The sequence below is a fragment of the Cygnus atratus genome, chromosome 9, assembly GCF_013377495.2.
Source record: "Cygnus atratus isolate AKBS03 ecotype Queensland, Australia chromosome 9, CAtr_DNAZoo_HiC_assembly, whole genome shotgun sequence".
NCBI classification, from domain to species: Eukaryota; Metazoa; Chordata; class Aves; order Anseriformes; family Anatidae; genus Cygnus; species Cygnus atratus.
Window position 1 is genome coordinate 21,560,884 of NC_066370.1, and position 26,508 is coordinate 21,587,391.

Here is a 26,508-nt window from a genome sequence, read left to right on the forward strand (position 1 = left end):
TTGGCTTCTGTTTGGCCCTGGCTGAGGGATGTCAATGCTGACCTTCTGGTTCAGACGTGGATTTGAAGTCTCCCCCGGCAGCTTAGCAGTGATGTCCCTCTGCAGACCAAATTTCCACGTGCCTCATCTGCAGACTCTCAAAAGCCAAAAACCCCAAGGTGCCTCCCACCTTTCCTGGGGAGCACCACAGCCACCAAGGGACTTCGGTGGCCACATTCGCAAAGCGTGTCCCTGCCACCCTCCCACAAAGGAAGGGCAGGAGGTTCTCCAGGCCCCAGAGCAGGCTGGGCTGCTTGGTGAGCTCTTCCCCTGCATGGCTGCTCTGTGGCAACAGCTTGCACAGGTTTTTGTGCAGATGTCTGAGCCATCAGCAAGTTGTTTTTCTGGTAAGGCAGCGCTACCACCCTCCACTCCTATGTGGAAAATGGAGACAGAACTCTACCAGCTGCAAAGTGCCAGAGCTGGGATTAAAGCTCTGAATTTGTTGGCTACATCCTCCAAACTGCCTCTCCTCTGGGACGCTTTACAGCTTAGTCTCCAGAGTCTTTAGAATTAATGAGCTTTACCAGAAAACAGCTTGTCAGATACTTGGGCCCAATTTTCCATCCCAGCAGATAAACCTGCGGTTTGCTGTCCTGCGCTTACATGCTCGCCAGGCACTGTGCACCTGTGTCACTGTGCTTTCTTCTGGGTAGGAGTATAAGCGCAAGCAGCTGGAGGAGCAGCGGCAAGCGGAGCGGCTGCAGCGGCAGCTCCAGCAGGAGCGGGACTACCTGGTGTCCCTGCAGCAGCAGCAGCAGCAGCAGCGGCAGGACCAGAGGCCAGCGGAGAAGAAACCACTCTACCATTACAAAGAAGGGATAAATGCCAGTGAGAAACCAGCATGGGCCAAGGAGGTAGGCAAGAGCGAGGAGCGCGGTGGTGCGTGTGGTTCCATGAGGGCTTGCAAGGAGGGGAAGTCTCCTGGAGAGATTCAGCCATAGCAAGGTACTTACGGACATGCCAGGAAGGAGCCCAGGAAATTCCTGTCCTTGCTCTGCTTGCCACAGAGGGGGCAACTGCCTGCCAGTGCGGTGAGGTGGTTGTGCAGGGGTTCCTTGCTGAGTGCTAATTCAGCTTTCCATAATCAAACAGGGACCAGGCATCTTTTTCTCCCATGCCAAGGACTTTTTCTCTATAGGGATTGCTTTTCTTTCATGATTTTCAGGAGCGCAAGCCACACTGCTGATTCTCTTTTTCTCCCCAACAAAAAGAAAGAATTGTTATAACAATTGTGAGATCTTGAATATTAATTATTGCCTGACTGAATAGTCTTGAAAAGATGAAGGCGTGCATTGTCTGCAGTGCGGTTTCAGGATCACGTTGAAAACACTTTCTTTGTCCTTAATCTCTTTGTGGCGGTTCCAGTAAGACTGGTGCCCGCTCTTGATATTAATTTTTCTGAAGTTCTTTAGGTTTAGTCGGTTTAATTTTGTAACCCTACTCCTGGGCCAAAAGATCATTTAATAACCCGCCCATTCTTCTTACTGAGCAGGACCACTGCTCTGCTGCCAAGTGTCTGGAACCCTTTGGTCCGGGCAGAGGCGGTAAACTCTTAGCACCTCTTTATTCTCTCTTTGGTTCCTCCTTCATTCCCTTCTGATTTAGTCTTCAGAGTCTTTTCGTGGCAACCAAACATATTTCCACAGAGCTGCAGGATCATTCTCCAGCCTTTCATGTGGAAGAAGAGGCTTGGTTGGTGGACAAGATGTTCCTGCCTAAGGCCAGATGTGCCACACAACACAGCACTGAGCTGCCTCTGGTAGGAGAGGCTTGCACCTGTGTGGTGCCTGTATGGCTTTTTGTAAAACTGGGTCTCTCGTGTATCTGCAGTAGTGTTAAGAGTGAGTAGCAGGCAGGGAAAAGGGAGTAAACTCTGTCTTTCATTGCTTAGTTTTAAATAAATCATCTAGAACATTGCTGAAGTACCTCTGGCACTGTCATTGAAACTATAACAAAGATTTATAAAAAGGAATCTTATTCTTTATTTAGGATGAAGGAGCGAACTGCTGGGTTTGGCTTTCAATTTCAAACACAAAGGCCCTCTTCTTTTACTCTGTGGCAGAGTTGTCTTTTTTTGATGTACCACTTGAAGAGGGGCGTTGGGAACTGTACAATGCAAATAAGAGTGTCAGAAGGTAGCCTCCTGCCCTTTGCTGAAATCCTAGGAAAGACAAGGCTTCCTGTTGTTCTGGAATGTCTCCAGCTTCCGCTGATTAGCTGTCCAAACCATTTATTCTTCACCTGTGCCATTCTGTCCAGTTTCTAACAAAAAGCTCAAAGAAATGATTGTGCCATCTTTATGCTCTTGGGAGCAGTAGTTTGATGTACTTGACAAAGCACCCTTGGGAACTCCCCCACACTACTCCTCTCTCCTCCATACCCTGCTTTATCTATTTCACACGGTCCCATTTTTAGCACAATTTAGCTACTTTGCTTGATCACCAAATCCGAGCTCTCCTTCTGCTCTGACCGTCTCCATTTTTCATACTTCTCTTTTATAAACTTATTTATCCACCTCACGGGTCTTCACGTGGACTTGGCTTTGATGACTCCAAGACCCTGCAGACATGGGATGAAGCATGAAGGTGACGCTGTGGCTACTCACGTTGCCGTTGTGCCTCAGCATATCCTCGTTAAGGGACTGGCCTGTTAATGAAGGCAGAGCTCTGGGTTAGGGGCTGGGCTGCAGCTCATCATTCAGAACTTCCCAGGAGCACATTCTAGGGTTTCTCTTTTTGTGCCACACAAAACAGTCTGATGAAAATAGTCCCCACCAACATGTGTGGATGCACATCCTCATCTGCTGTCCCTTCTTGTGAGTGGGAAGGCTTATCCACTGCAAGTTAACTTGGGGTATAGCTTGAGTGCTGCCCCAGGTCCGGTCTGTTTACCCACACAAATCTCTTCTCATAACGAAGGACTAGCTGTGCCATTCCAGACGTTGTGTTGGGACCCTCTGATGATCCAGCCAGGGACATCACGTTAGCACTGTAAGCAGTACTATATTTAGCAGCTCTCTCCATTACTGCCTCTTCTGTTGCGGACCAGCATTTGCTGATCAAAGCGATGCAGATAACCAGGCCCAACTTCTCAGTGACAAAGTGCTGGCAGCTTGTTCAGCTGAAGGACAGTTTGGGGCAGATACATGCCATGCATGACCATGTGTAAAGGAGCAGCGGGGGGACACGTTCCCTGCAGCGCAGGAAAGCACTCTGGGGGCTCAGCAGTGCCTCACAGGCCGGGCTGTTCCCTGCAGCAGCCAGCACACGTGAGCTCCTTCATCAGTCCCCGTGGCTTTTATAATTCTTTTGCTTTGAAGTTATGTGTTAAAACGTTAGCAGCTTTCCACTGGGACCTGCGCAAGAGCTGCTAGGGATGTTTTCCATTTGAGGGGAATCTTGAGTTATACACGAGATGGCTGGGGCTGGAGCGATGATGGATTCTTACAGAGCTCTGCACTGCACAGTGTTGCTCTTTCCCCTCTCTGCTTAATGGTGAAATTGGTAAAGCTCCATGAAGCACAACCGGAGAGTCCCAAGAGCATCGTCTGCTGTGCTGGTGAAACCAAGTGCTAGCGAGGAGATGCTGGCAGTGGGAAAACCAAGTGCCTGTCTCCTTCCCAGTACGCAGACATCCCCGTTTCATTACTCTCCTGCTGCCTCCCCGACGCAAGCCTTGAAGTCCTCCGTAATCAGCCGCACATTATGGCCTGGCAGCCTGCCAGGGAGCTCCTGCTCCTTGTCAGTGGCATCATCTTTGGCTGTTGGTGTCCGTGCCAAGGCTGGGCTGTTGAGCAGATTACTGGACCGAGCCTGCAACCTAGCGTTCATGCGGCTGCTTCCTTGTTCATAGGGAGTTCTCCTTCCCACCTTGATCTTCTGCCTGTCCTTGCATCCACTCCTGTGGGCATCTGAACTGAGTTCTGCACAGCCTCTGACTGCCAGTGGGCAGTGCCTGGGGGAAGCTATGAAGTCCTCTTGGTACACAGGGTTGCCCAGCTGGTCACAGTGGTCTAGAAAAGAAAGAGTCCGTAACACAGATCTCTTACCTAAATTTTTCTCTGACTCCTGCTTGGCATCCGATAGAGGAGAAGATTCAGTTTTATTAATATAACGGCTCTTTTGTTTCATGAATATTTACTTAACAAAGAGCTGTGATTCTTTCCAAGCTAACTTGTTTCATGGCTTGCTTTTCGGCATGACATTGTAACTAGGAGAACTAAGACATGCTAAGGGTATTTAACACATTAATGACATGTAAATGAAAATATATGTCAGATTTCTAGTTGAGATACCAAAAATTCTGCATAGTGTATGCTGTATGAATACCAATGCACAGTCTAATTGCAGTGGTACCCAGATTGCATGTATATCTGGGCTACCTGAAACCACTCAATTTCCATCAAGATTAACTGAAAGCAGTGGGCTTTGTTTTTGTTTCTGTATCAGTAATAGAGGGTTTTTTTTTTCCTTCTGTACATGACAAGATGCCAGACTCACTAAATCTAGATCAAAGGCAGCCATTTCCTGGCTGCCATGTTTATTCTTTTATTCAGATCAAACAAAAGCACTCCTTGTGGTGTTTATGGTGGTGAGGGAAAAGGGTCCCCTTGCTTAAAGACACATTTGTGAAGAAGCAAGAGCTTCTTCTCTAAAATGATCTCCTAGAAACACCTCTCTGAGGCATGCTGCCTTTTCTTGGAGCTTTATTTTTCCATTTCATATTCTGAAATGAATTATGCACATAAAAAATACAAGTAGTCCTGTCGGAGTCTTTAAAACACATTTATTGCACAATTGCTGGGTAACGAGGATTCCCTAGTCATACAACACCCTGAAACATCTGAAGAGAAAAGAGCTCCCTGTATGTTTGCATACCTTGGTTTTCAATTAGAAATGTCTCTTTACGGGGCTTTCTTATCTTTTAGAAGCTGGAGGTTCCTTTTAGGTTTCCTAATGGTATTGTTTGCTTACAGCAGAGGTCTCTGGAAGCTGAGCTGCATTCAGCTTCTGGTGACTGTGGCAGGGCTGCAGGGACCCCTCTTGTGCCCATTCAAAACTCGCAGTACCCTGTACAGCCATGCTGTTCAAATCAAAGCTGGGGTTTTCATATAAACCATGAAACCAAACTTCAGCAAATAAGCAGGAAAGCATCCTCTCCCTGGAAGCGAGGGCGGGTGGCTCTGCAGGGTGACCCACTCTCCTCCTCTCGTGCCGCAGGTGGAGGAGCGCTCCCGACTCAACCGTCAGAGCTCCCCGGCGATGCCACACAAGGTGGCCAACAGGATTTCTGACCCCAACCTGCCTCCTCGATCAGAGTCCTTTAGTATTAGCAGCGTGCAGCCAGCCCGGACCCCACCCCTGCTCAGACCCGTGGACCCACAGGTAATGGTGCTTTCCCCAGCAGGCGTCCGCACAGCACCCAGGATGCTGGGGGTGCTGGACAGGTAAAAGGAAAAGCATTGGATTAAAATACTGTCTTGTTCCGTGGTTTCTCAGCCTTAAGCATATCTGTAAGAGCAGCATCTACATTCATGAATGGGTTCCTCGTATCACCTCCATGTGTTAGAAACATCATGCTGGTTTATACCTTCCTTTGAAGCATCAGGTACTAGTTACTGCCAGAAACAAGCTGGAGGACCGAGAGGAACCGCTGGTCTGGTCCAGTGCAGCAGTCGCTCTCTTCCTCTTAGGATCTGTTTTATTAAAGGACTAAAACCACAGTGTCTGGGACAAAAGACCTGGGACACTTTGATGCTGGGGATCATCAGAAAGAGGTTTTGCTTTCTTTGTCACTTTAATTCGAGGTTTTGTTTTGGTTTTCCATTGAGTTAACATCAGTCACAAACACATCTGGAGAAGGCATAGATCACCATGACTGTCACAGAGGAGGGGAATCGTTATTTAAAAGTCACCCCCAGCCACAAGGTCTGTAAGTAGGCTTCCACAGAATGTTTTTGGAGCATTGGTGCTGGCTCTGGGTCAGCCACTGGAAGTGCTCCTGCAGATCTGCAGACTCAAGCAGACATTTCAGGAAGTACAGAGCCTTTGCTCCACATCCAGGTGGGCTTTCTATAGGAAAATGTGTCCATTAAGTGCCATCCACATGTGGTATGTGCCCCTGTAGGTCAGCAGGACAACACCAACTTTAAACAAAATACATACTGGAGAGCCCTTACAGCTCTTTTTTCCCTATGTATGTGCATTGTGTGTGCATCATAGCCATTGGGAAGTGGATAAAACCCCACTTCACAGACATCGCAGTAATGTCACTGATGGACCAAACATTTCCTGATTTCTTTTTAAGTCTGAATTTTTTTTTTCAATGGCCTTTTTGGTGACCTATATTGTCAACAGCTATAAAGGCTTTTGTTTGACAATAAAATACTAATGAAAAAGCTGCTTGAAACTCAGAGACATGTAAATATATACATGTATGCACGCCCACGTATAAATAGAAATATACGTAGAAATGTAATGTCTTCTCTGAAATAAAAATTACAACTCTGCTGTATCAAGGAGAGGGTCATTGTAGGGTTCTCAGAAGAAGCTCTGATTTCATGTGCTCTAATTTTGTGGATTTTTCAGATTGTCCAAAGGAAATGTCAGCATTCCTTTCACTCATAAGCCTTAGATCTGTAGGACTGATCTAAGGGTTCCTAGACCTGTAGAAACTCATGCCTCAAGATATTTTTTTAAGCCATCTATGCCTCAGAATTGCTGAAGATTTTTTTTAATTATTATTTATTATTGTTTCTTTTTTTTAATTATTATTTTTAACAAGGAAATTCCATGCCAAACATCATTAGCACAACCGTAGAGTTACAGGTGTAGGAGCTTGACATTGAGCGCATGGTGGGCACAGCCTCGGGTGCACGGGGTGCGTGCGTGAGCTGGCCAGGGGGCACCCTGCCCTCACTCCTTCGGTGTTGCTGTGAGTAAATGCCGTATCACAGTGCCTGTGTAGAGATGGTCAGAACTTGAAACGTGGCTCTGACTGTGGCATTGCTTGATTTTAAAGTTCTGAGCTGTGTGAGCATGATTTTTAATCGATCTTGCATTGAAGTGATACAAGTCAGAAGTTCCTGAAACCAAGGCAGTGCTGATCTCAAAACAAGGGGGCTTTTAATGCATCCAAAGTGCTAATCATTTTTTTTTCTAAAAATCAAATTTTTAATTTTTTTTTGATTCACTTTTTTCCATTTTGTACTGATAGTTCTGTTTTGACTTGGTGCTTAGATTCCACATCTGGTCACTGTGAAATCCCAAGGAAGCTCCTTGTCTGGGTCTCAGTCACTGCATGAACAGCCTGCAAAGGGGATGGCTGGGTTTCAGGAGGCTCTGACGGTGACCTCTCACCGCACTGAGATGCCAAGGCAGAACTCGGACCCCACATCAGAAAACCCTCCTCTGCCCCCTCGCATTGAAAAGTTTGACCGAAGTTCTTGGTTACGGCAGGAGGAAGACATTCCACCAAAGGTAACACTATCGCTCCTCGCTTTCAGCACGTCAAAGAGGCAACCCCAGAGCTGGTCCCCGTAGGACGGGGCCGACACCGGTCCTCTTTGCTTCTCTCCTCCGGCTCTGCGCTCAGCACCTCTGGCCAAGCGTGTCCCCATGGCTCCATGGCGAGTACCAACCCTGGGAGCAGCTTCTGGGTGCATGCGCAGCGCTGCGAAACAGTGTTGCCCTCCAGCAAAGAAGGTTCTCGAGGCCGGACAGAGGCCAAAACAAATCAATTTCTCCTTTCCTTAGGAAAAAAAAAAAAACAGCCTTCTGTTTAAATAGAATTATAGGAACATAAAATTTGTCATACTCAATAAGACGTGTTCTTTTAGTTCAGTTTCGTGCCTCCAGTTGCAATCAATATTTGATGGAAGACTTGTAAGGGCTCCAGCAGCTCTATACCTTCATTGACATTATGGCAGCATCTGGCAGTACCTCTTTAATTAAGACTCCTCTGGACCAGTATTTCAATTGCATTGTTTATACACCTCCAGTTTAGATGAATTATAACTTGGCCATTAAAATGCCCCTTATAGTTAATCAGCTCTCAGCCTGGGAGGATTTTTCGAGAGACAAAAATTATTACAAATTGATTAGTTACAGTGAGGCAGATAATATTTGTCTGCGATTGAGAGGCAGTTTTTCTGTGCGTTAACAAGCAAGCAGCTTGCATTTTTTAAGAGAAAAATACCAGTTACCAGGTAAGCCTCTCTGTGCAGGGGACCCATTGTGGTGTGTCACTTGATGGTAGTGATATTCCCATTCTGTCTGCCACCAAGGGATAAGGTGCATCAGTGCTGAGCTCAGAGAAGCAAGCTGACAGCTCCAGGAGTTGTTTGCATGCTTTGCTCCTCAGTAGTGCAGAAGGGTGGCTGACATTTTTAACCTAATTTTGAAAAGTCTCTTGCAGTGTAAGACTGGCTAGATCGAAAACAGCAGTGTGTGGTGCTGCTTTTGCACTGAGTCTTCCAAGAACAGCATCTCTTCTAATTAAAAGTAATGTGCTAGTGAGTGGGACCGCAGCACCTGGTCCTTGCGAGGAGGGTGTTTCTGACACCACACGGAATTTCCCCCTGAGCTGAGGAAGGTACGGGCTGTGGGAAGGTCCCCACCTCGAATGGTATTTCACGCTTAGGGCTGGCGTGTTGGCAGTCGTGCACACGGGGAGTCTGACTTCACGTTTTACTGACTGAAACAACGTCGGTGCGTTTCTAACCGGGAACAAAAGGATTGCCATGTGAGATGGGGCCAGCTTTCTCTGTGGTCTGGGGTCTTGTTTCTGCCAGTGTTTGGGACTGGATGCTTCAGAGGAAGGTAACAGAAACTGCAGGGGTCCTGACTGCCGAGTAACCTGCCCAGAGGGGAGATGGCTTTTTAGTGGGATCAACTGCAGCTGCCTGTGCTGCAGAATACAAAGCTCCTCTCTCCCTAAACCTTTTAACCTTGTCTAACGTTACTGTGTGTCTGTCCTCCAAAAAAATGCCTAATCCTTTTTGCCGAGCCCTTGGCCTCGTTGATGGCTGGTGTTGCACGGTGAGTATCGCCGTGCCTCCCACGCCAGCCTCCGGTGCTGGCTGATTTTCCACGTGGTGCTGCAGCGATGTCTGAGCTTCCAGGCGTGGGGATTGGTGGCCTGGCCCCATGTGCCTGGGTTTACATGCTGTAGCAAATGTAGGCTGTGGTTTGGGTTTCTGGAAGGTTCATTTGCTGTGAGCTGTCCTGCCTGGAGCATCTGGCAACCAGAAGGCTTGGCTCAGCTCAAAACAGGCTACGTGGTTTGAATGAGAGCCTCAGGTGGCTCCGTTTGGACCTTTCTGCTACCAATCCTCTTGTTTGTCCAGCAGCCAACACTTTCTCTCTGATGGTGTGTGTCATGTCTGAACTAGAGACTCTAAAACCTCCACCATGGCTTCTGAGATGCACTTCGTTCTGAGTTTTACCTTAAAAGTGCCATTTCTGGGTTTTGTTAGATGTGCACACATATGTTCAACATTTAGAGAAGTCAGTTGATGGGGGGCAGCAGGGCTGCGGTGCTCATTGCTCCCTTCTGGCTCAGCCTGTGCCTTGTCAAAGCCGAGAGCTTGGTATTTTATAATTGCCATAAGCATTGCATCTCTCAGCGGGAAATCGGTTATAAATCAGAGCTTATGGAAATGCCAAAGGCCGGTCTCTCAGATGTGTGGGTGATGGTGAATGTCTCCGTTCCTTCCAGGTGCCTCAACGAACCACTTCCATATCCCCGGCGCTGGCGAGGAAGAACTCCCCGGGCAACGGCAGCGCCCTGGGACCCAGGCTGGGCTCGCAGCCCATCCGGGCAAGGTAGGAACACCACGTGTGGTGGGCAGCAGTGATCCTGGCATAAAACTGCCCGCGTTCCTCCTGGCATCACCTGGCTGGGAGCCTGAGCAGGTCCCACTGGGCTGGTAGGGTGCCTGCAGCATGGCTGGGTTTCAGCTCTCCCTTTGCCAGCTAGTGTAAAACAAGAGTTCTGCAATGCTTTTGTTGTAGCTGTGGAGAGCTGGGTTTGCATTCATTAGTATTTTGTATCAGCACCAGAGGCTGTGAGTGCGTGGAGTCCCAGAGATATCGCTCCCTTTGAGCTGGCCTTAAGATGTTCCTAGGCATTGTAGGGTTTGTAGCTGGATGCTTTGTCTGTTGCTGTGGGGTCAAACAGGAATTTGGCCGTTCTCTTCAGTGAAAGCAGGTTTGGGCTCTCCAGAAGATGCCTTTTGCTTATAAAGAGACTTGTGCAGTTGTTAGCCAGTGGGGAGATCTCAGTGGTACGTACCACAAATTTCCTCGTACTCAGCTTTTCCAGATAATGACCAAGGAGTGTGCAGGGGGACGAGCACTGGTATAGCTTGGTGAGAGCCTGTTCTTCGCTAGGTGTAGATCAAGGGCTAAATTCCTTTTGGCCTCCTGGGACCAAGGCCTTTTCCCATTTCCCATGCTAGTGATGTTAAAATGTGACTGGGAATGAGAGAGAAATAATGACACTGTAGCTTCTTCCCCTCTTCCTCTTACCATCACCAGGTTTAGCTCAGGTATGTTTTTGTGTGTGAGTGCATTCCCTGGGGTCACACTCACAGTTTGAGGACGGATGCTGCACTGCAGCAGCAGCCTGACCTCTGCCCTGTGCGTTAGGGAAGCCTGTGGCAGAGCTGTCCCTGACATGTTGAAAATGAGCAAGGAAGAGGCTCTGCTCAGAATGGGATTGAAAAAACATGGCTTAGTCATGCAAGAGCTTGTCTCCGATTTGCAAAGTGGTGTAGGCAAATCTCTAAACATCAGACAGGAGAATCTCAGGATAAACGTGTTGCATGTAGCCTTGCGTGATGGAGCTCTTTGATTTCTTCTTCCTGTCTTGTCCTGTTAGGGTGAGGTCAAGAAGCAGACACGGGGATGGCTGTTGCCATATGCTGTGCACTGTAACCAGTTCTCGGCATATGTCTTTCTTTCCAGCTCAAAACTCACATTGTGCCTCAGCAAACTTGGGTACAGCAGGCATCGACTTAAAGTAGCTGGCAGGGCTAACAGAAGGAGAAAGCATCCTTTTTGTTGTTCTTTTCTTAAATTAAAGAAAAAAAACATTCATGTCACGGATTTTTGTTCATCATCTTTATTGCTCAAGGCTGAAGCATTTTGAATTCTTGGAAATGATGTTCTTTTAATTAGCTGCAGCCTGAAGGACAATTTAAAATGTGGCATGATACTGGCCTGCACAGTCCTAGTATATAATGGTATTGAAAGTAAAAGGGATAGCGCAAGACTGCGGGATTCAAGCTGAAGGTCACCTAATGTTTCCCTCAATCTCCCAGTCCTGGTCAGTACAGGTAAATACATTAGTTGCCAAAGTTTTAAAATACATGTTTTCATGAGTTAATTTAGCTAAGGACACATCAGCTGTACAGCACAAGCTGGAAGCCTTCAGTTTGATGAAAATTGAAAATGATTAGGATGCTGCCCTCTCCATTAAACTAAGTAGTCGGTGAAATGATTTCACATTTCATTTCTCTCACACTAATGTACCATTTCTCCAATTTTCCTTTTAAAATACCTCTTCTATTTGCACTTAATTCCTCCCATGCACAAATGTAAATGTATTAAAAATATTCTTTATACGTTACCCAATTGGAACGACTGGGGGGATATTTCCAGGCACAGATCGCTACTGCCTTGCTCTAATCATTTTAGTACCTGCCTGTGTCAATGGAAGATAACACTAGGTAGTGATTTTATAGAATATTAATGCCAGACAATGTCCAAACAATTTTGCCAACAACCCAGTAATGGCAACGGGGCATTGCACAAATTTGCCCCATTCTGGTCATTCCCTGAACAGGTCTGAGTGATGCACTGTGCACACAGCACACACCTTGTCCTTAACGTTCAGTGCCTCTGACTGCAAAGGCACTATGCACTGGGGCAGCAATACAGTGTGATCTTTATGTACACGTGGTCGTAATTAGACTTGATGGAGAACATTTTCTATACATCTTTAACAGGACTTGGAATTATAAGATCACTTAACAGAAATACTATAGAAAAACAAGTTGCATAACTCTGCATGAGCATGTCTTCTGATGTCATCTCAGTGCCAAGTAAGAATTAGCTTCCTAAGGGCATCTGATACCCTGAGAGATATTAGTCACTCTTTGTGTATCAAGGACGCTCTTTATTCTAGACTTCTGTGTGTTCACAGGGGGGAAAGAAATCAAGGAGCAAAATGCCTGAAGTGGATAACTTATGCAAGTTTGAAGTGAAGCCATGAAAATTGGCAAGTGTGAATAAGTGGCAAAAGTAATCTGCAGCCTTGTTGCAAATTTGAGATACGTTCTTCACAAAAATATTTCTCTGGCTAGCAGCAATTTGCAGCTTCCTGATGTTATAATGAATATCGGTGGTTAATTCAGATAGCTCCAGCATTGTACGTCTGCAGGCTGAAAGGGAGTTCTGAGCAAAGAATCTTCTCATTTTTGCCAAATCTGGCAAAAGAAGAGAATAAAATTGCTCTAGCCAACATGGCTGTTGTCCAGCTCCATGAAGATGTTGGGTGCCTAATTCTGCGTAGTCTCTCAGCTCCCCTGGATTTCAGTAAGGCTTGCAGGATCAGTGGCTTCCGAGGAGAAGACTTCAGCCCTGTCTTCCCCATCAGAAGAGGTGTCTTCTTACCGTGCAACTGTCCGTCACTTCGGGAAAGCCCTGAAGCCCCTGTGGTGATGGTGGTTCTCTTTGTGCTCCCGCAGCAACCCGGACCTGAGGAGGACGGAGCCCATCATCGAGAGCCCGCTGCAGAGGACCAGCAGCGGCAGCTCCTCCAGCTCCAGCACCCCCAGCTCCCAGCCCAGCTCCCAGGGCGGCTCCCAGCCAGGCTCCCAGGCTGGCTCCAGTGAGCGCAACAGAGTCAGAGGTGAGGTGGCTTTTGTTGTAAGATGTCCCTTTATAAAGCAAAGGTTTCATCACTTCTGATGTACTTCTGTGACCGACTTGCCCCCTGGAAAACAGAGATGCCAGCACTGCCTTCTGCCTGGAGCCTGCTGAAGGCTCTGCTGCATGCCCCTGGCAGCACAGTCGGCTCCTGTGCTCTGCTGAAATACTGCAGTGCCAAGTAATTTGTACAAAAGGAGACAGGGTTATGCTGCAGGATAAAAAACAAGAATACCAGCTTTCTGTCTTCACTGACCCAAGCTGACATCTATGCCAGTTTCTTGGGATTGTGCTTCCACCCTGGGTGGGTGTATCTTTCTGGTTTTGTTGTGTTTTTTCTTTTTTTTTAATCTTCATTTTTGTGCAAAGCATGAGATGGGAGCAGAGGAGTGAATTAGCCTGTAAGCAGCTTTCTCTAAAATGCTTTCAAAGGGGAACCAGGTTTACACTGAGTTTGTGCTCCTAGCTGGGTTGTTTCCTATCATCACAGAGCCATTCTTCAAGATTTTCTGTTCCCTGGTTTAATCGCAGCTGGAGTTGCTAAAGCCCAGACAGCCCGTTTATCTGCATTTTTGTCACAGCTCGGGAATATAAATCCACAGAACTGAAACACATTAAAACAAATGTGGCATCCATGCTTTGAATTTTTTATGACTTGACTGTAAGATGACATGTCTGTTGTTGAAATAATCACTTCTTTAGGTAGTCAGGAAAAGTAATTTATCACCAATTGTCTTTTTCTGTTTGTTTTTGCTTTTACTAATGAGGAATCCTGTGACAAACAATGTCCTAGCAATGTCAGGTGCTGCAGAGTTTATAATTTATAACACGCCCTGTTTTTTGCAGAGTGAATTTGTTTCCTTTGTAGAAAGAGGAAAGGCAGGAATGCTGGGAGCAGGCTGGGCTGGGTTGTAGTTCCTCTTGCTGAATGGAGGGAGACTTGTTGCAGTGACAGCCAGGCAGAGAGCAGCAGGAGGATTTTTCAAGACAACAGAAGCAAAACATAGCGAAACTTTATTAGTTAGACAGAAAGTGCTAATTTGCAAGGCATCCAGGCTCTAGACATCCTTTTCTAGTTTTGCCAGGGTCTTCCTGCTTGTAACGGGCATTGCTTGTGCGGGCAGGAGGGTGATGAAGCTCCCTCTGCCCACCCATCGCGAGGGGCTGGGAGTGGTGCTGGTAGCAGGCACCAGCACCAAGCCAACCCGCACTTGGCAGAGATGGCTGTGGACGGTGCACACCCTTTGTATCCTTGACAGAGTTTTAATTTCCCCCTCTCTCTGTTTCCCTTTTGCCCAGGGAACGTCAAACCCGAAGGGTCACCCGTGCTCTCCCACGAGCCCCCTAAGATCAAGCAAGAAGACAACAGAGATGTGACGCGACCAAGCCGACCTGCTGTGAGTCTTAAATTATTTCCTGCAGGAATGTTGCCAGCCGGGTTGGCCAGGTGTCCATCCGGTGCAGTAGCACAGCCGTGGGGACCCCAAAAAAGAGGCTAGTACCACTGCTCCTCCAGCTGAGAGACTCGGAAGTGGCGGTATGATGAGCCTGTGGGAGGTTTGAACGCTTAAGAGAGTGCATGAGTTTGATCAGGAGCCCAGGTCTAGGGGAAAGCACTTAAGCCTGTGATTTCAAATAAAGCAGATGCTTAAGCGCTTTGCTAGACTGGGCACGGTGTTTGCCCGTGGCACATTGTTGTGTTCCGTACTGCATGGTGCCCCTGCAGCAGCCCGCAGGGATGCTCCTGGTCGGGAAGGCTGGGTGACCAGCCCTGAGAGCCTTCACAGCCTGCACACCAGCTGGGTGGTGGCGTCTGTACACTCCTGTGTTGCTACTGTTAGCAGAGGCCCAACAAAATCTCATCCGAAGTGTTTCTTTCTGATTTAACGTTGTTGATACTTGTACTTTAAAACTGCAGAGTCGACCTAATAACGAAATGAATTTCCACTGCTTCTCCTTTTTAATCTGTATTAATGTTTTGTTGATGTTGTTTTCTCTTTACACTCCACAGCGTTGAGCTAACAATTCTAATTTTATTTCTAACCTGCTTGCCCTTCCTCTGGCTTTTTCCTGTCCTGATCTGTTTCCTCTGATGCTGATTAATCTTCCCTTACCCACAGAGCTATAAGAAAGCTATAGATGAGGTTAGTGATATCTTTTCTCAGCGGGTCGTGCCAATGTGAGGTTGACTAGCTAGCGCTTAATATCAAACTGGGTTTTCTTGGTGCTGCCATTCAAAAAGGTGATAATGCAATCCTGGGTCAGATTGGAGATTGTGTTTTGGCACAGTGAGCCTGCCTGCGGGGAGGGAAGTGGAGCTGGCGGTACCTTCGGCTTGCCCACGGGCTGCGTGAAACCCACTGACAGACCACGTGTGGGGGCCCTGGCAAGATGTGCGTTAACATTCACACGCAGAGCAACCCCTGCTACTGTTCTTCTGCGTTTTTAAAGAGAAAGACCAAGAACAGAGTTTTCTTGGGTCAGCGGAGGTGATCCAGACAGACTGAACTGCACATCAGATTCTGCTCCCAGCTGAAGCCCACAGGAGCCCGTTGATTTCAGTGGGCAGATCGAGCTAGATTTGAAATGCAATTTAGGCCTAATTCAAATAAAGGCACTTGGCAAGTAGAGGAAAACAGAGCAGTGAATACAGTGATTAATTCATTGTTACAAGGCAGACCATCAGCTCTATCGAGAGAGCCAGCAGAGCTGCCTTGGTTTATACCGGCTGGGAATCTCTCCCTGCAGCGTAGGTGGTATCCAGCCACTGTAGGTGAATGTGTTTACTAAAAACAGGATAGGCAAGGACATTCATAATTACCCAGGCTGCACACAGCAACACACTTCACTACCCCAAATTGCTGCCTTGCTTGCTGGGACCAGCTCCTGCCGGGTTCGCTCAGCTCGCTCCTCCTCTCTCCTCCACAACGTTCAGTGAGACTGAACGCAGAGCAAGCTGGTACCGCCTGCACAGGGCGCTCGCCAGCCCCTGGGAAGTGTTTGGGGCATTTTCTTCATTTTTACCATGTTGAGGTTCTCTTCTTTGTGTTTAAAAATACTGGTAGGAGGTGGAGGGGTGCCCTTGAAAGCACTGGTAACAGCGGCCTGCTCTTTCCTTTAAAAAGAGTAAATAGAAGATAGGAAAGGGGAAAGGCAGCGTGCTGGCTAGTTAACTTGTTCTTTTGGATACAACATGACCGATGCTTTGTGTTTAATGAGGTGCTTTGTTAAGAAAAAAGCACGTAAATCAGTGTCTGAAGAGAGGCAACGTGCATGCTAAATTCAAGCTAAATGAGCTATGTGATTTTGGAAACCAATCTAACTTGATTCCAGCAAATATTAAATCTAAAGACATCTTGGCAATTAAACATAATTAAAGAGCACTGATACTTTTAGCTTACGTATTATGCCACCTTCCATAATAACATTCCAAACACGTGTGGAGCTGCATAGTGCTTTCTAGTTGTCAAATGGTTTTTGGTCCAAGAGCAACACAGTCGAGCTGTTTAATCCTACAAAGTGCTCATTATCTGAGAACATGATAGCATCAAAGCATTAACCGTCCTGCGGCAAAGCCTTAACCAGGAGCCGTGAGTTATCTGATGGTATCATCTGGGAGTATTGTTGCTATTATAACTTCCAAATTAGTTATTAAAAACTAATTAAGCTGATTTTTAAAATCTTTGGCTATCTTTTAGCGATGACCAAGGAGGGCTGATAGGGTATGGTCGTTCATCACCCTGGTGGCAGGATTTCAGCATGCCCATGTTTTTCAGCCCTGCAGAAGTGGCAGGCTTGGTGTGAGGCACTGCAGTTGTCACAGTGCTGCCAAACTGGAGCCTTTCTCTCTGAGCAATCTCGCTCAGTTTAGTGGCAAGGTCTGCATTGGGCAGAGACATCTGGAGGACATCCCTGAATCCACGCTCTGCCATGCCCAGGCCTTGTGAGCAGCCCGAGGTGGTTTGCAGACATTTTTGGGGTGCACCACCGTCCCTTGCATGGGCAGGGAGAGCTGCCTCTATGCACATCGTGCCTTCAAACATGTTAGCAATGGAAGGTGCAAAAAAGAGGTAGTTTTCATGGTCCATCCCTCTGACTAGGAAGGGTTTTGTGCTAGTCCTGTAACGCCACAGGTTCAATTGCAATTTTAAGAGGCTCTTACACAGTCTTCCCTTAAAGTCCTTTTTAAACTGGTGAAGGCTTTAATCCAAACCAAAGGGAAGTGCTCAATATATGAGAGCATATTTTGTACTCTAAGCAGAGAGCATTGTTAAGCTGTTGAAATTTTCACCGATTCTTACTTAAGAAAAGAGACAATCATATCCTAGAAACTGCTACAGCATTAATTAAAGTAATGAGTTGTCCTACCTGCAGGTTTGACTGTATTTCAATCCCAACATGTTGGCATAATAATAAACTCTGTAAGCACCACATTCTGTCTTTAATCATGATAAAGAGCCTTTCCTTAGAGTTACAGAGAGCGTTTGGATTTGGAGAGGGATATGTAATGTCTTTCAAGGTCATCTGCTCTGAAGCATAGGTTATTCCTAATTTTTTAACTAGCCTCTTTTCACATGCTAATATTTGCAGTCATGATTGGAGAGCTTTCTGACATCCACAGGATTCTCTCCTCTACATCAGTGGACTTTGAAGCACACCTTAATTTTATAATTTTATAATTAATATTCTTAACACGGCCAAAACCTGCTCTGGGTTCCTGGGGCCTCATGGCCATGAGTGCCCAGAGCAGGTCAGGGCAGAGCTGGGAGCAGAAGGTGCGGCGCTCCGGCACAGCGCCGGCACAGCGCCGGCACAGCGCCGGCAGCGGGGACCCTCCTGCGGTGCCGTGTCGTTGATGTGACGGATCAGTTCTGAGCACTCCTCATTTCTGCAGACCCAACTCGGTGCGGCTTGAGGGCAAATGTAAATGTCAAGAAAGCATTTTGTTTGATTTGTGTGGAACTGGGGATAAATGATTACTCCACTTGAAGCAACAAGCGCTTCATTTTAGAGTCTAATCCGAATGACACAACGAGCTTGTTATGTCCTCAAGATTAGCCAATAACCGAAGTACAAATTGCTTGCAAAATATTACCGATTCGTGGTTAAAAATATGCTAGGTTTCCATCTCAGCAGTAGCATTTTTCATCATTTTCTTCACGTGTCGACGGGATAGATTTTAAGAACTGACTTTGCAACCGTAATTAATGTTGCCGTAATCGCCCTGCTGGAACGGTAAACTGGAGATGCGTGGCGTGCAGTAAAGAGAGAGTGTGGCCATAAGACGATTGTGGAATTTAGCATTTTTCAATGAGTTTCTTTCTCCCTAATCCTTTATCTCTGACCGAATGCACTGATGGCTACCTCGGTCACTAATATAGGGAGAAATGGTAAGACTGACAATTGCGATGCTTTGTTCGTCATGTGCATGTTTTGTGCAACAGAGTACTCTAACCCATTCTAATTAGAGCTCTCATGCTTTTTTGCCCTACTGCTTCCCCCTGCATTGCTATAAAAGCATGTAAGATAACAAAAAGTCTATTTTCTACACGGTGCCTGCAATGTTCCTTGTTTTTAAATAGCAGTGTCTATTTTCTATGACTGTCGGGTCTAAGGCCTCATCAAAGTCATGGTAAACTGAAAAATTATTGCTAGGTTTTGGGACTGCTCCCATCTTTTTCTTGTTTCAAGGCTTTTTCCCCCTAGCTTGTAGGCTGTCACATTTCACATAAAGTGCTTAATGGTTCCCGCTGAGGGATTTTTTTTTTCTTTTAACGATTTCATTTTTATTTTATTTTTTCGATCGCGTGGCTGACTCAGAGCAATGACTCAGAAGTCTCGCTGAGCAGGGCGCTGCAGTGAGCCAGGCACCTCTCCTGGGTGCTCCTCACCGCCTCTCGGCAGCCACCTGACAGCGGAGACTCCTCACTGAAGCAGCTCTTGACTTGGGGATTGCACCACTCCATGGGAGATGCTGTCATTGCTTCCTTCCCAAATGCATTTATTACAGAATAAATACAATTCTGGGCTCTCTTTGAGAAGTTTGAAAGAGGAGAAAACCCTGCAGGAGAAATTCTCCAAGCCAATCTTTGAAATGATGTTGTTTTCCAGTTTACTATGATGGTGACTGAACTTCACCTTTTCCAACAAATATAATTTTGTCGTGTATATACATATAAGTGTGTGTATATATATGCACATACGCATTCCAAACAGAAAAAGAACAGGTTGGCTATTGATTTTTCAGTGAGCATAAATCAGTTTTGTTTTGTTTAATAAATGCTACATGCTACAAACATTGTCTTACATTTGTCTCATGTTTGTAATGACTCTGTAAAGCTATTTCTCGTTGCTCGTGCTGTTAGCATTGGCTTTTGAAGAGATGTGTGTGACGTTCTCCTCACTTTAGATATAATAGCCATCGATTTCTTGTTTTATTGCCCCCATCCCCTTTAGGATCTGACGGCCTTAGCCAAAGAATTGAGGGAGCTGCGCATTGAGGAAACCAATCGCCCTCTGAAGAAGGTGACAGACTACTCTTCCTCCAGCGAGGAGTCGGAAAGCAGTGAAGAAGAGGAGGAGGACGGGGAAAACGAGACGCATGATGGGACCGTGCCTGTCAGTGACATCCCGAGGCTTATGTAAGAAGCTCTTTCTTTCAGGGAAAACCGTGAAACTGTGTCGTTTGTTTATCTGGAGGAGCAGTAGCTGTGGTGTGGGGCATGTCCAAAACATGTCATTGTTCAGTGGCTGGCACCGGCAATGGTGTCATGGTTGAACAGGATAATTTGCTCAGATGTGTCTTTTTCATGATCAGAATTAGAAATGTTTAATGAGGAAAGCTGAATTATGTAACTGCGCATTCAGTGAATTTGTATTCCAAGTTAATGGACCCGTTCCTGCTGGTAAGTGAGGTGGGTTTGTAGCCAGAGCGGACATACCTGACTTCATTCACACCTTGGGTCCTGCCCACAGACCCATGGGCTGGTTTGTTGAAGCTCTGTCTGCTCTTTAGCTTGGTCTTGTCCCAAATCAAGCCATAATGAAGTGCAGTGTTTGGTAACCTGACCCATGCCAACTGTTAGAGCCAGGTTTAGCACATAATAATCTGGAATTTTTGTCATTGCTTTCTGTCTTTGTCTCAGTCACTGTGCAGGCTAAAATGTTGAAACTAAGAAGTCAGCAGACTATAATAGTGCATTTGTCTCCCTGTTAGAGGTCATCAGACATTGGGCTTTTGAATATCTCACAGTAGATGAGGAAGGAGGAGGGAAGCGTAGCATCAACATACACAATACATAACTATCTTCATGCAGAGTGAGCTCACTGAGGCACCTCTACCAGCGTTTTGCTGAACCACCTCACTGGGGGCATTTCTTGTGGCTCTGTGTGGTAGCAGGGGTACCAGGGTTTGCAGGGGTGGCAGGGTTTGACTCCCTGCGCTTCTGAATTCACAGAGGAGTTGTGGGAAGGCTTTAAGGGATTTTTAGCATGTTAATGACTTAATTTCCATTCTTTGTGCTAAATGAGGTGAATTATTGGTCAGTGGGGATGTACCTGACTTCATCCATGACTTGGTAGGGCTAGGAGCAGCAGGGAGACATCCAGGTCCATGTCATGCAGAGTGCCAAGCTCCAGGGTTGGAGCTTCCTCCCAGCAGAAGAAGAAAAGCCAGAGCTCTTGAGATTTGTCAGGGAAAGTCAACGGGGAGAGAGATGGTCATGAATATGCAGCAGTCAGATGGGCTGTCACACATGCATGAACAGGGCCTACGGCTACTTGCAGAAGAGGAGTTTAATGAGAAGTGGTTAATGAGGGACAGTTTACACCTTTTGTCTCTGCAGATACCTTTTCTGTATTTGAAGACTGTGATGGTTCCCTTAAGATCCCTCTTCTCTGGGCTAGACAAGCCAGCTTTTGCTCATGTCATGGGATTTCTTGCAGGGTGACTTGCAAACTGCGTGCCGCTAGGATTTGGGGCTGCAGTAACTGTTCATTCACTCATTGTGTGGTCTCAGAATTGGCATAACTTCTTTTCCCTCAATTTTCTTTTTTTTTTTCTAAAACTGGAATAATTATGTTACTTTCGCATTCTTTGGTGGTGTTTAAGTGCTAATGATAGGAAGGAGGTGCGAGTTCACTGCATGAAAAGTGCTGCAGAAGTATGGTGTGCTGTTGTTCGATTGGTCATATGTTTGACCATTCGGGCAAGGATGTGCTACAGAGTGAATTCGTAGTGATGGAGAACAACCAGTGTGTGTGACTCTTATATGCAAAGAAACAGGTGTGTCAGCACCAACTTCGTAACAGCTGTCAACATTTTCTGGCACACAGGCAGGACGGAGTAATCCAGGCGTGCTTTGTCATTTGCTTTTGGTTTTATTTGAATTATATTTAAGCAGCTCCCCTGTTCGTAATGTAACATAATAAAGTCGTGGTGGGAGCTCACCACCTGCGACATGCACTCAGAAGCAATCCTAAAATGTAATATGTTTGAGAATAAAATCCAGTCTCTCTCCTGACATATGAGCACAGAAATAAAGTCAGCACCTCCCAGCACTCCAGTATCGCTGGGGACTGGGTCCCGGGGAGGAGGTTGGCAATGTTTCCATACAGAAGGTGTGCATCAAACAGCCAGTTAAACCCTCAAGTGGACTGATATCAAGCCCACGCTGTGAATTGCTTCTCCACACAATTTGCTGTGATGTTACTGTAAAAACCAGCCTCTCTGGTGGTTGCTATAGGAAGACAGGGTTGCTGTGTCACAAGGCGTAGCAGGGCTGGGTCAGATTGTGTCCCTGCCTGGGAGCACGTCTGCCCCGAGTTCAGCTTGGCCACATGTGGGTAGGCTGGAGGAGGAGGCGATTCAGGGGCATCACTCAGTATCAGCCACAGATGGGGAATTGCTTCCCTGGTGGCTGGCAGGACATGCCCCAGGCAAAAACCCATTCGGTAAGGAGAAAGCCAAAGCCTGATTGCTTCTCAGTATTAGCTTGAGTGACAGAGGCACCCTCATTAATGCTGGTATATCGCCAGCTGTAAAGTGGATTTTTAGGAGAACCACAACCAGGTCTGCCTGTCACTGGAAGAATTATTCTTGTTTCCCGAAATCTTCTCTGAAAATGACAGTGTACATTCCTTGCCAGAGCGGGCACAGCCTTGGGATGATGATCTCTTTCTCCAAGTGGGTCTTTTTAACACAAGGAACCTGTGATTATTTTCTACCTCTCTGTCTCTCATTACTTCAAGGCTAAATCATGGGTTATGGCTACATTTTCACCTGCATAACGGAGGAAAGCTACAGAACAGAACTTGTATGCCTGCCCGCACCTCCTCCAAGCTCCATCCACTTCACTGTCGCGTTGTGCCCCCAGGGAGCCCGCAGCTCTGCCCAGGCAATGCCTGGTGGGGTGGGACCCCTACCCCTAGGTAGTGCCCCTGTGTGCTGAACAGAGCTGGGATGTGGAATTTGGACCCTGTAACCTGAAAAGCCAAAGCAAGCCCTCATTAAGCTTCTGATCTCGTCTTCAAAGCAGGTGGCAAAAAAACACCCTGTGTTTGTGAGAGTTGTTCTCTGGTGGGTTGGGTACTCCCAGGCACTGCCTGTCTTTCAGGGGTTGAGTTGGTAGTAGTGGGGGTAGTGCATCAACCTGAGCCTGATGCTTTGTTTCTGGCCACATAAATAATGTCCCCATACATTTAAGTAGATATATTTTCTAGTTTTCCTCCCCGTGAGATACAAAGCCTTACCCTGTCTATAAATAATACTGTATTGGAGGATTTTTTGTCTAGTTCAGCTAAGGAAATGCCTGTCACTAATGCTTTTCCATTCTGTCCTCAGACCAACAGGAATTTCTGGAAGCAATGAGCCGTACAACCTGGGAATGGTGACAACTCACGGTCTAGAAACTTCCCATGCAGATACGTTTAGCAATATTTCAAGGGAAGGGACTTTAATGGTGAGGGAGGTAAGTTGTAAAACAAATATTTCCATGGAGCATCTTCAGGAGGTTTTCCCCATGTAAGCACAACAACTAACAGTGCTGTGTATCCGGAACACAAAATGACTGAGTAAATTGTGCTCATTAGTGCTCTCGTAATGCAATTTACACTCTGAGCAAATGTGACAAGTGCAAATGTTTCTCAGAACTACAAACAGCAGTGAATAGTAATGCTGGGGCATGGTGGGGTGGATGTTCATGTAAACGACTCTGCTGTAATCCCAAAATAGCTCCGAGCAACAGAAGTTGTCTTCAATTTAGGGCATTTATTTGGAGTCTGGCCCAAAGTTTCCCCAGTGCTTCCCAACCTTTACCATCATACAAATGTCAGAGGCATTCAGCAGATGTGGTGCTTTTTGAGGCTTTTACCTGAAGCCCGGGGTTACAGGCAGCTGGTTCTGTTCGGGGAGGCAAGGTACGGCTGCTGTTGACCCCTGGACATTGCAGACGCTGCTGCTGCTTTTCAAGTCAAAAGTCTTGATCCAGTGCATTTGCCAAATTCTCGGAGACCAAATCTCCCCCAGGTTGTCCCAACCTGCCCAGCTCCCAGGTGCTCGGGGAGCACAGAGCTAACAAAGCAGCATGGCTTGGGCATTTCTGAACAACGGTACTGAAGAAAAGAGGCAAAGGAAAGCATGTTCAGTTGGCTGTGGAAATTCTCCCCCAGTGTTTCTTATTTTCTTTTCCTGTAACATGCTGGTGATGCTGTTGGAAATGTAGCAGGTCTCCTGGAAAGGGCAGGAGGCTCTGCAAGGTAGTAAAACAGGGGAGTCATCCTCCTGCTGGCATTAAAAGGAGGTGGATGGGAGAGGATAAGAAGGGAGGGGAGTTTGGAGTGGGCAATCATAAAGGAGGAACCTTTAGATCAGCTGCAAAGTAGGCTTACTTGGCTTTTTATTTCTTAATTCTATTTGTATAAAATACATACATAGGAAAAAAAAATCAGTGTAACTTTGCAAGAAAGACAAGTTAGCAAAGAAGTCACACAGTGTTTGCTGCCTTCCTCCGTGACTTCTGGAGCTGATGGGAAATGCACAGCTCACCTGTTCCCTCACTGTCCTTTACCTGTTTGGAGCAGAGACCCCTGAAACTTGGTCAGCCCTGTGCACATCCTGGTAGCAGAAGCAGTGAGGAGGTTGAGGAGGAATACAGGTCACTGTTCTAACAGGCAGGCGTTTCTGAAGTGAGCTTGGATTGTGTTGCAGCTGTAAGATACGTGCCACACCAGCGAAGTACTCTGATAAAACAGTGTTGCAGAAGGATTTAAAAGCCACAGGAAAGAAAAACAGCAGGGAAATCTCTTTTGGCAGGAGGGAGTGTGATAGGAAACCCAAGCTGCAGCCTTGTGCGGGATGTTTGCTCTTTGTTCCTGACCGCAACCATAGCAGCCAGAGGAAGGACTCACTGACCTCCGTGGGCTTCAGGCAATGGCTCGTCTGCCGTGCTGCCCTGGCAGGGTGACAAGGTGTTTGAAGGTTGTGGTAATGGATGATCGAAAGATAGGTGTTGTCAGAGCTGCCCAGTGAGTTGCCAGGCCTGTATCAGAGGGATTTTTCCACTAATCCCTGCAGATGGACAAGTCTCTAACAATTTCATTGGCGTGCTCCAGGCACGTGGATTCGTCAAATGGCAAATGCCTCAAAACAATAGGCAGGGATGGGAGAAGTTTCCTATCACCTGTCTCTTACAAGGTGGGGATGAAGAGAAAGGGCGAATGTGTTAGCGTGGCTGAGTGCTCGCTTGGTGTGTAGGCAGCTGCACTCAGTATTCACCCGAAAACGCCCCTGGAGGAAGCTTTTCTCTGCAGACAGGTAACTGCTGCTGGTGCTGCGGGGAACTTTGTGCTCAGAGCAAGCTGTGAATAGCTCTGCTGCTGCAGGCGAGGGTAACGCTGCCGCTGTTCACTGCTGTTTTGGGTTACAGAAACATGCAAGGAGGACTGTGTTGGCATTTGCAGTCAGGCTACTCGCCAGTGTAGCTGTGAAAGCCGTTAAGGCTACTGCTGATCAAGGGGTCAGATTCTGCTGTCACCGTGGCTGGTGGCAGCGTGGGAGCAGAGCTGGCCATGGGGCTTGCACCATGGTGGCATGGGTGGAATCTGCCCGACATTCCTTTCCTAGAAATGACAACGATCAGGCTTCTCCTTTTGCTGTAATGTGGCTAATTACTCTGTATTGACTTTGTGATTAATCCTGTCTTTATTTCTCCTGGGGCGGGGGTTGGTTTGCTGCTTGCCAGATTGCATGGGGATGGAAACAGCAGAGAGGGTCCTTGTCCTGTGCTTGCTCAGGGAACTGGGGGACTGCAAAAAAACTCGGTTTTGTTTTTTTTCTCTTCTTCTCTTTTTTTTTCTCCCCTTCTCTTTTCTTCCTCATGCCTTGTGTCTCTGCAGACCTCTGGTGAAAAAAAGCGTTCTGGCCACGCAGCCAGCAATGGCTTTGCAGGCCACATCAATCTCCCTGATCTGGTGCAGCAAAGCCACTCGCCTGCGGGCACACCGACCGAGGCCCTGGGGCGAGTCTCCACGCATGCGCAAGACATGGACTCGGTGCCTGAAGTAGGTGGTGGGGGCTCCTCCTTCTCCTCTGCGCTGCTTTAAACAAGTATTAACATCTCTGTCCCATCGAGGGCCCTTCCTGCTTCCTTCCCTGGCTTTCTTTGCTCTTCTCTCTCTTTGTTTCCAATCCATGTGGGTGAGTGTAGTGGAAATCAAAGGGAATCTGGTGGGTTATTGGGATACGGGTCTGTGCCTGGTGGTAGGATTGTAAATTAGGCCTTACCTGAAGCCCACCAGCTGGAGTTCAGGTGACGATGGCTTGAATGCTGCAAGCTGATGTGAAAGTCCTCGTCTTCTGGTACATGGGAATGAAGCAAAATAGGAGAGCCAGTGATGCCGTTAACTTCACCTGGGCCCAGTTTCTGCTTAGGCAATATTTGAGGCTTAGCATGATCCAGAAGGTTAACAAAAAACAAAGCCAAAAAAAATCCATGTAGTTCTTCAGACTAGAAAACTTTGACACACCTTGAATTTTTACCATGACTGTTTCCTGTCACAGTATTTTTCCCACATAGCTTTTTTAGATGGACTTGATTGAAGATAAAGGTTGTACAAGGTCCAAAAAGTCCTAAAAATCACAAGATGTTTCACATAAGACAAGGGAATTGGTGTGTCTTGCTTACCAGAACCAGTTCTGGGAAACAGGCACATATTTCTTTGTTTTCCCATGAAAAATCAATCCGGTTGGTGCTGAATAAGCTATTTTATTTGTTTTTTCTTTTTGTCTTGTTGGATATACGATAATATTTCTGTCACCTTATCCTCTTTCACAGAGATGATGTGCTCACTTTACGGTTTACTTTTACTAGCAGCATAAAAACACGAATGGCTTGGGACTGTGCGTTGATGCAGTGTAAGAACAGATGGTGCCTGACTTGACCTCCAGGTTTTACCCATTTCCTTGCTGCCTTCAAAAGCAGCGCTGAGACAGTCGGTCCTGAAGTGACACCTTCCAGAGCCACCCTGGAACTGCTTA

At 46.8% G+C, this 26,508-nt stretch overlaps 1 protein-coding gene across 9 annotated transcripts in view; it reads left to right on the plus strand.

Annotated features, from left to right (window-relative positions):
• Positions 1–26,508, plus strand: part of TNIK (TRAF2 and NCK interacting kinase) — a 155,992-nt gene that overhangs the window by 118,154 nt on the left and 11,330 nt on the right. For 3 of the 9 annotated variants that reach the window (XM_035557317.2, XM_035557319.2, XM_050712429.1), the window contains 9 exons: positions 696–896; positions 5,262–5,426; positions 7,281–7,520; positions 9,760–9,866; positions 12,794–12,957; positions 14,274–14,371; positions 19,431–19,615; positions 22,816–22,942; positions 25,368–25,532. In XM_035557317.2, the coding sequence (XP_035413210.1) occupies positions 696–896; positions 5,262–5,426; positions 7,281–7,520; positions 9,760–9,866; positions 12,794–12,957; positions 14,274–14,371; positions 19,431–19,615; positions 22,816–22,942; positions 25,368–25,532 (1,452 nt within the window). The remainder of the gene's footprint in view (positions 1–695; positions 897–5,261; positions 5,427–7,280; positions 7,521–9,759; positions 9,867–12,793; positions 12,958–14,273; positions 14,372–19,430; positions 19,616–22,815; positions 22,943–25,367; positions 25,533–26,508) is intronic. The other 6 variants (XM_035557321.2, XM_035557324.2, XM_050712432.1 and 3 more) reach the window with 3 other exon arrangements.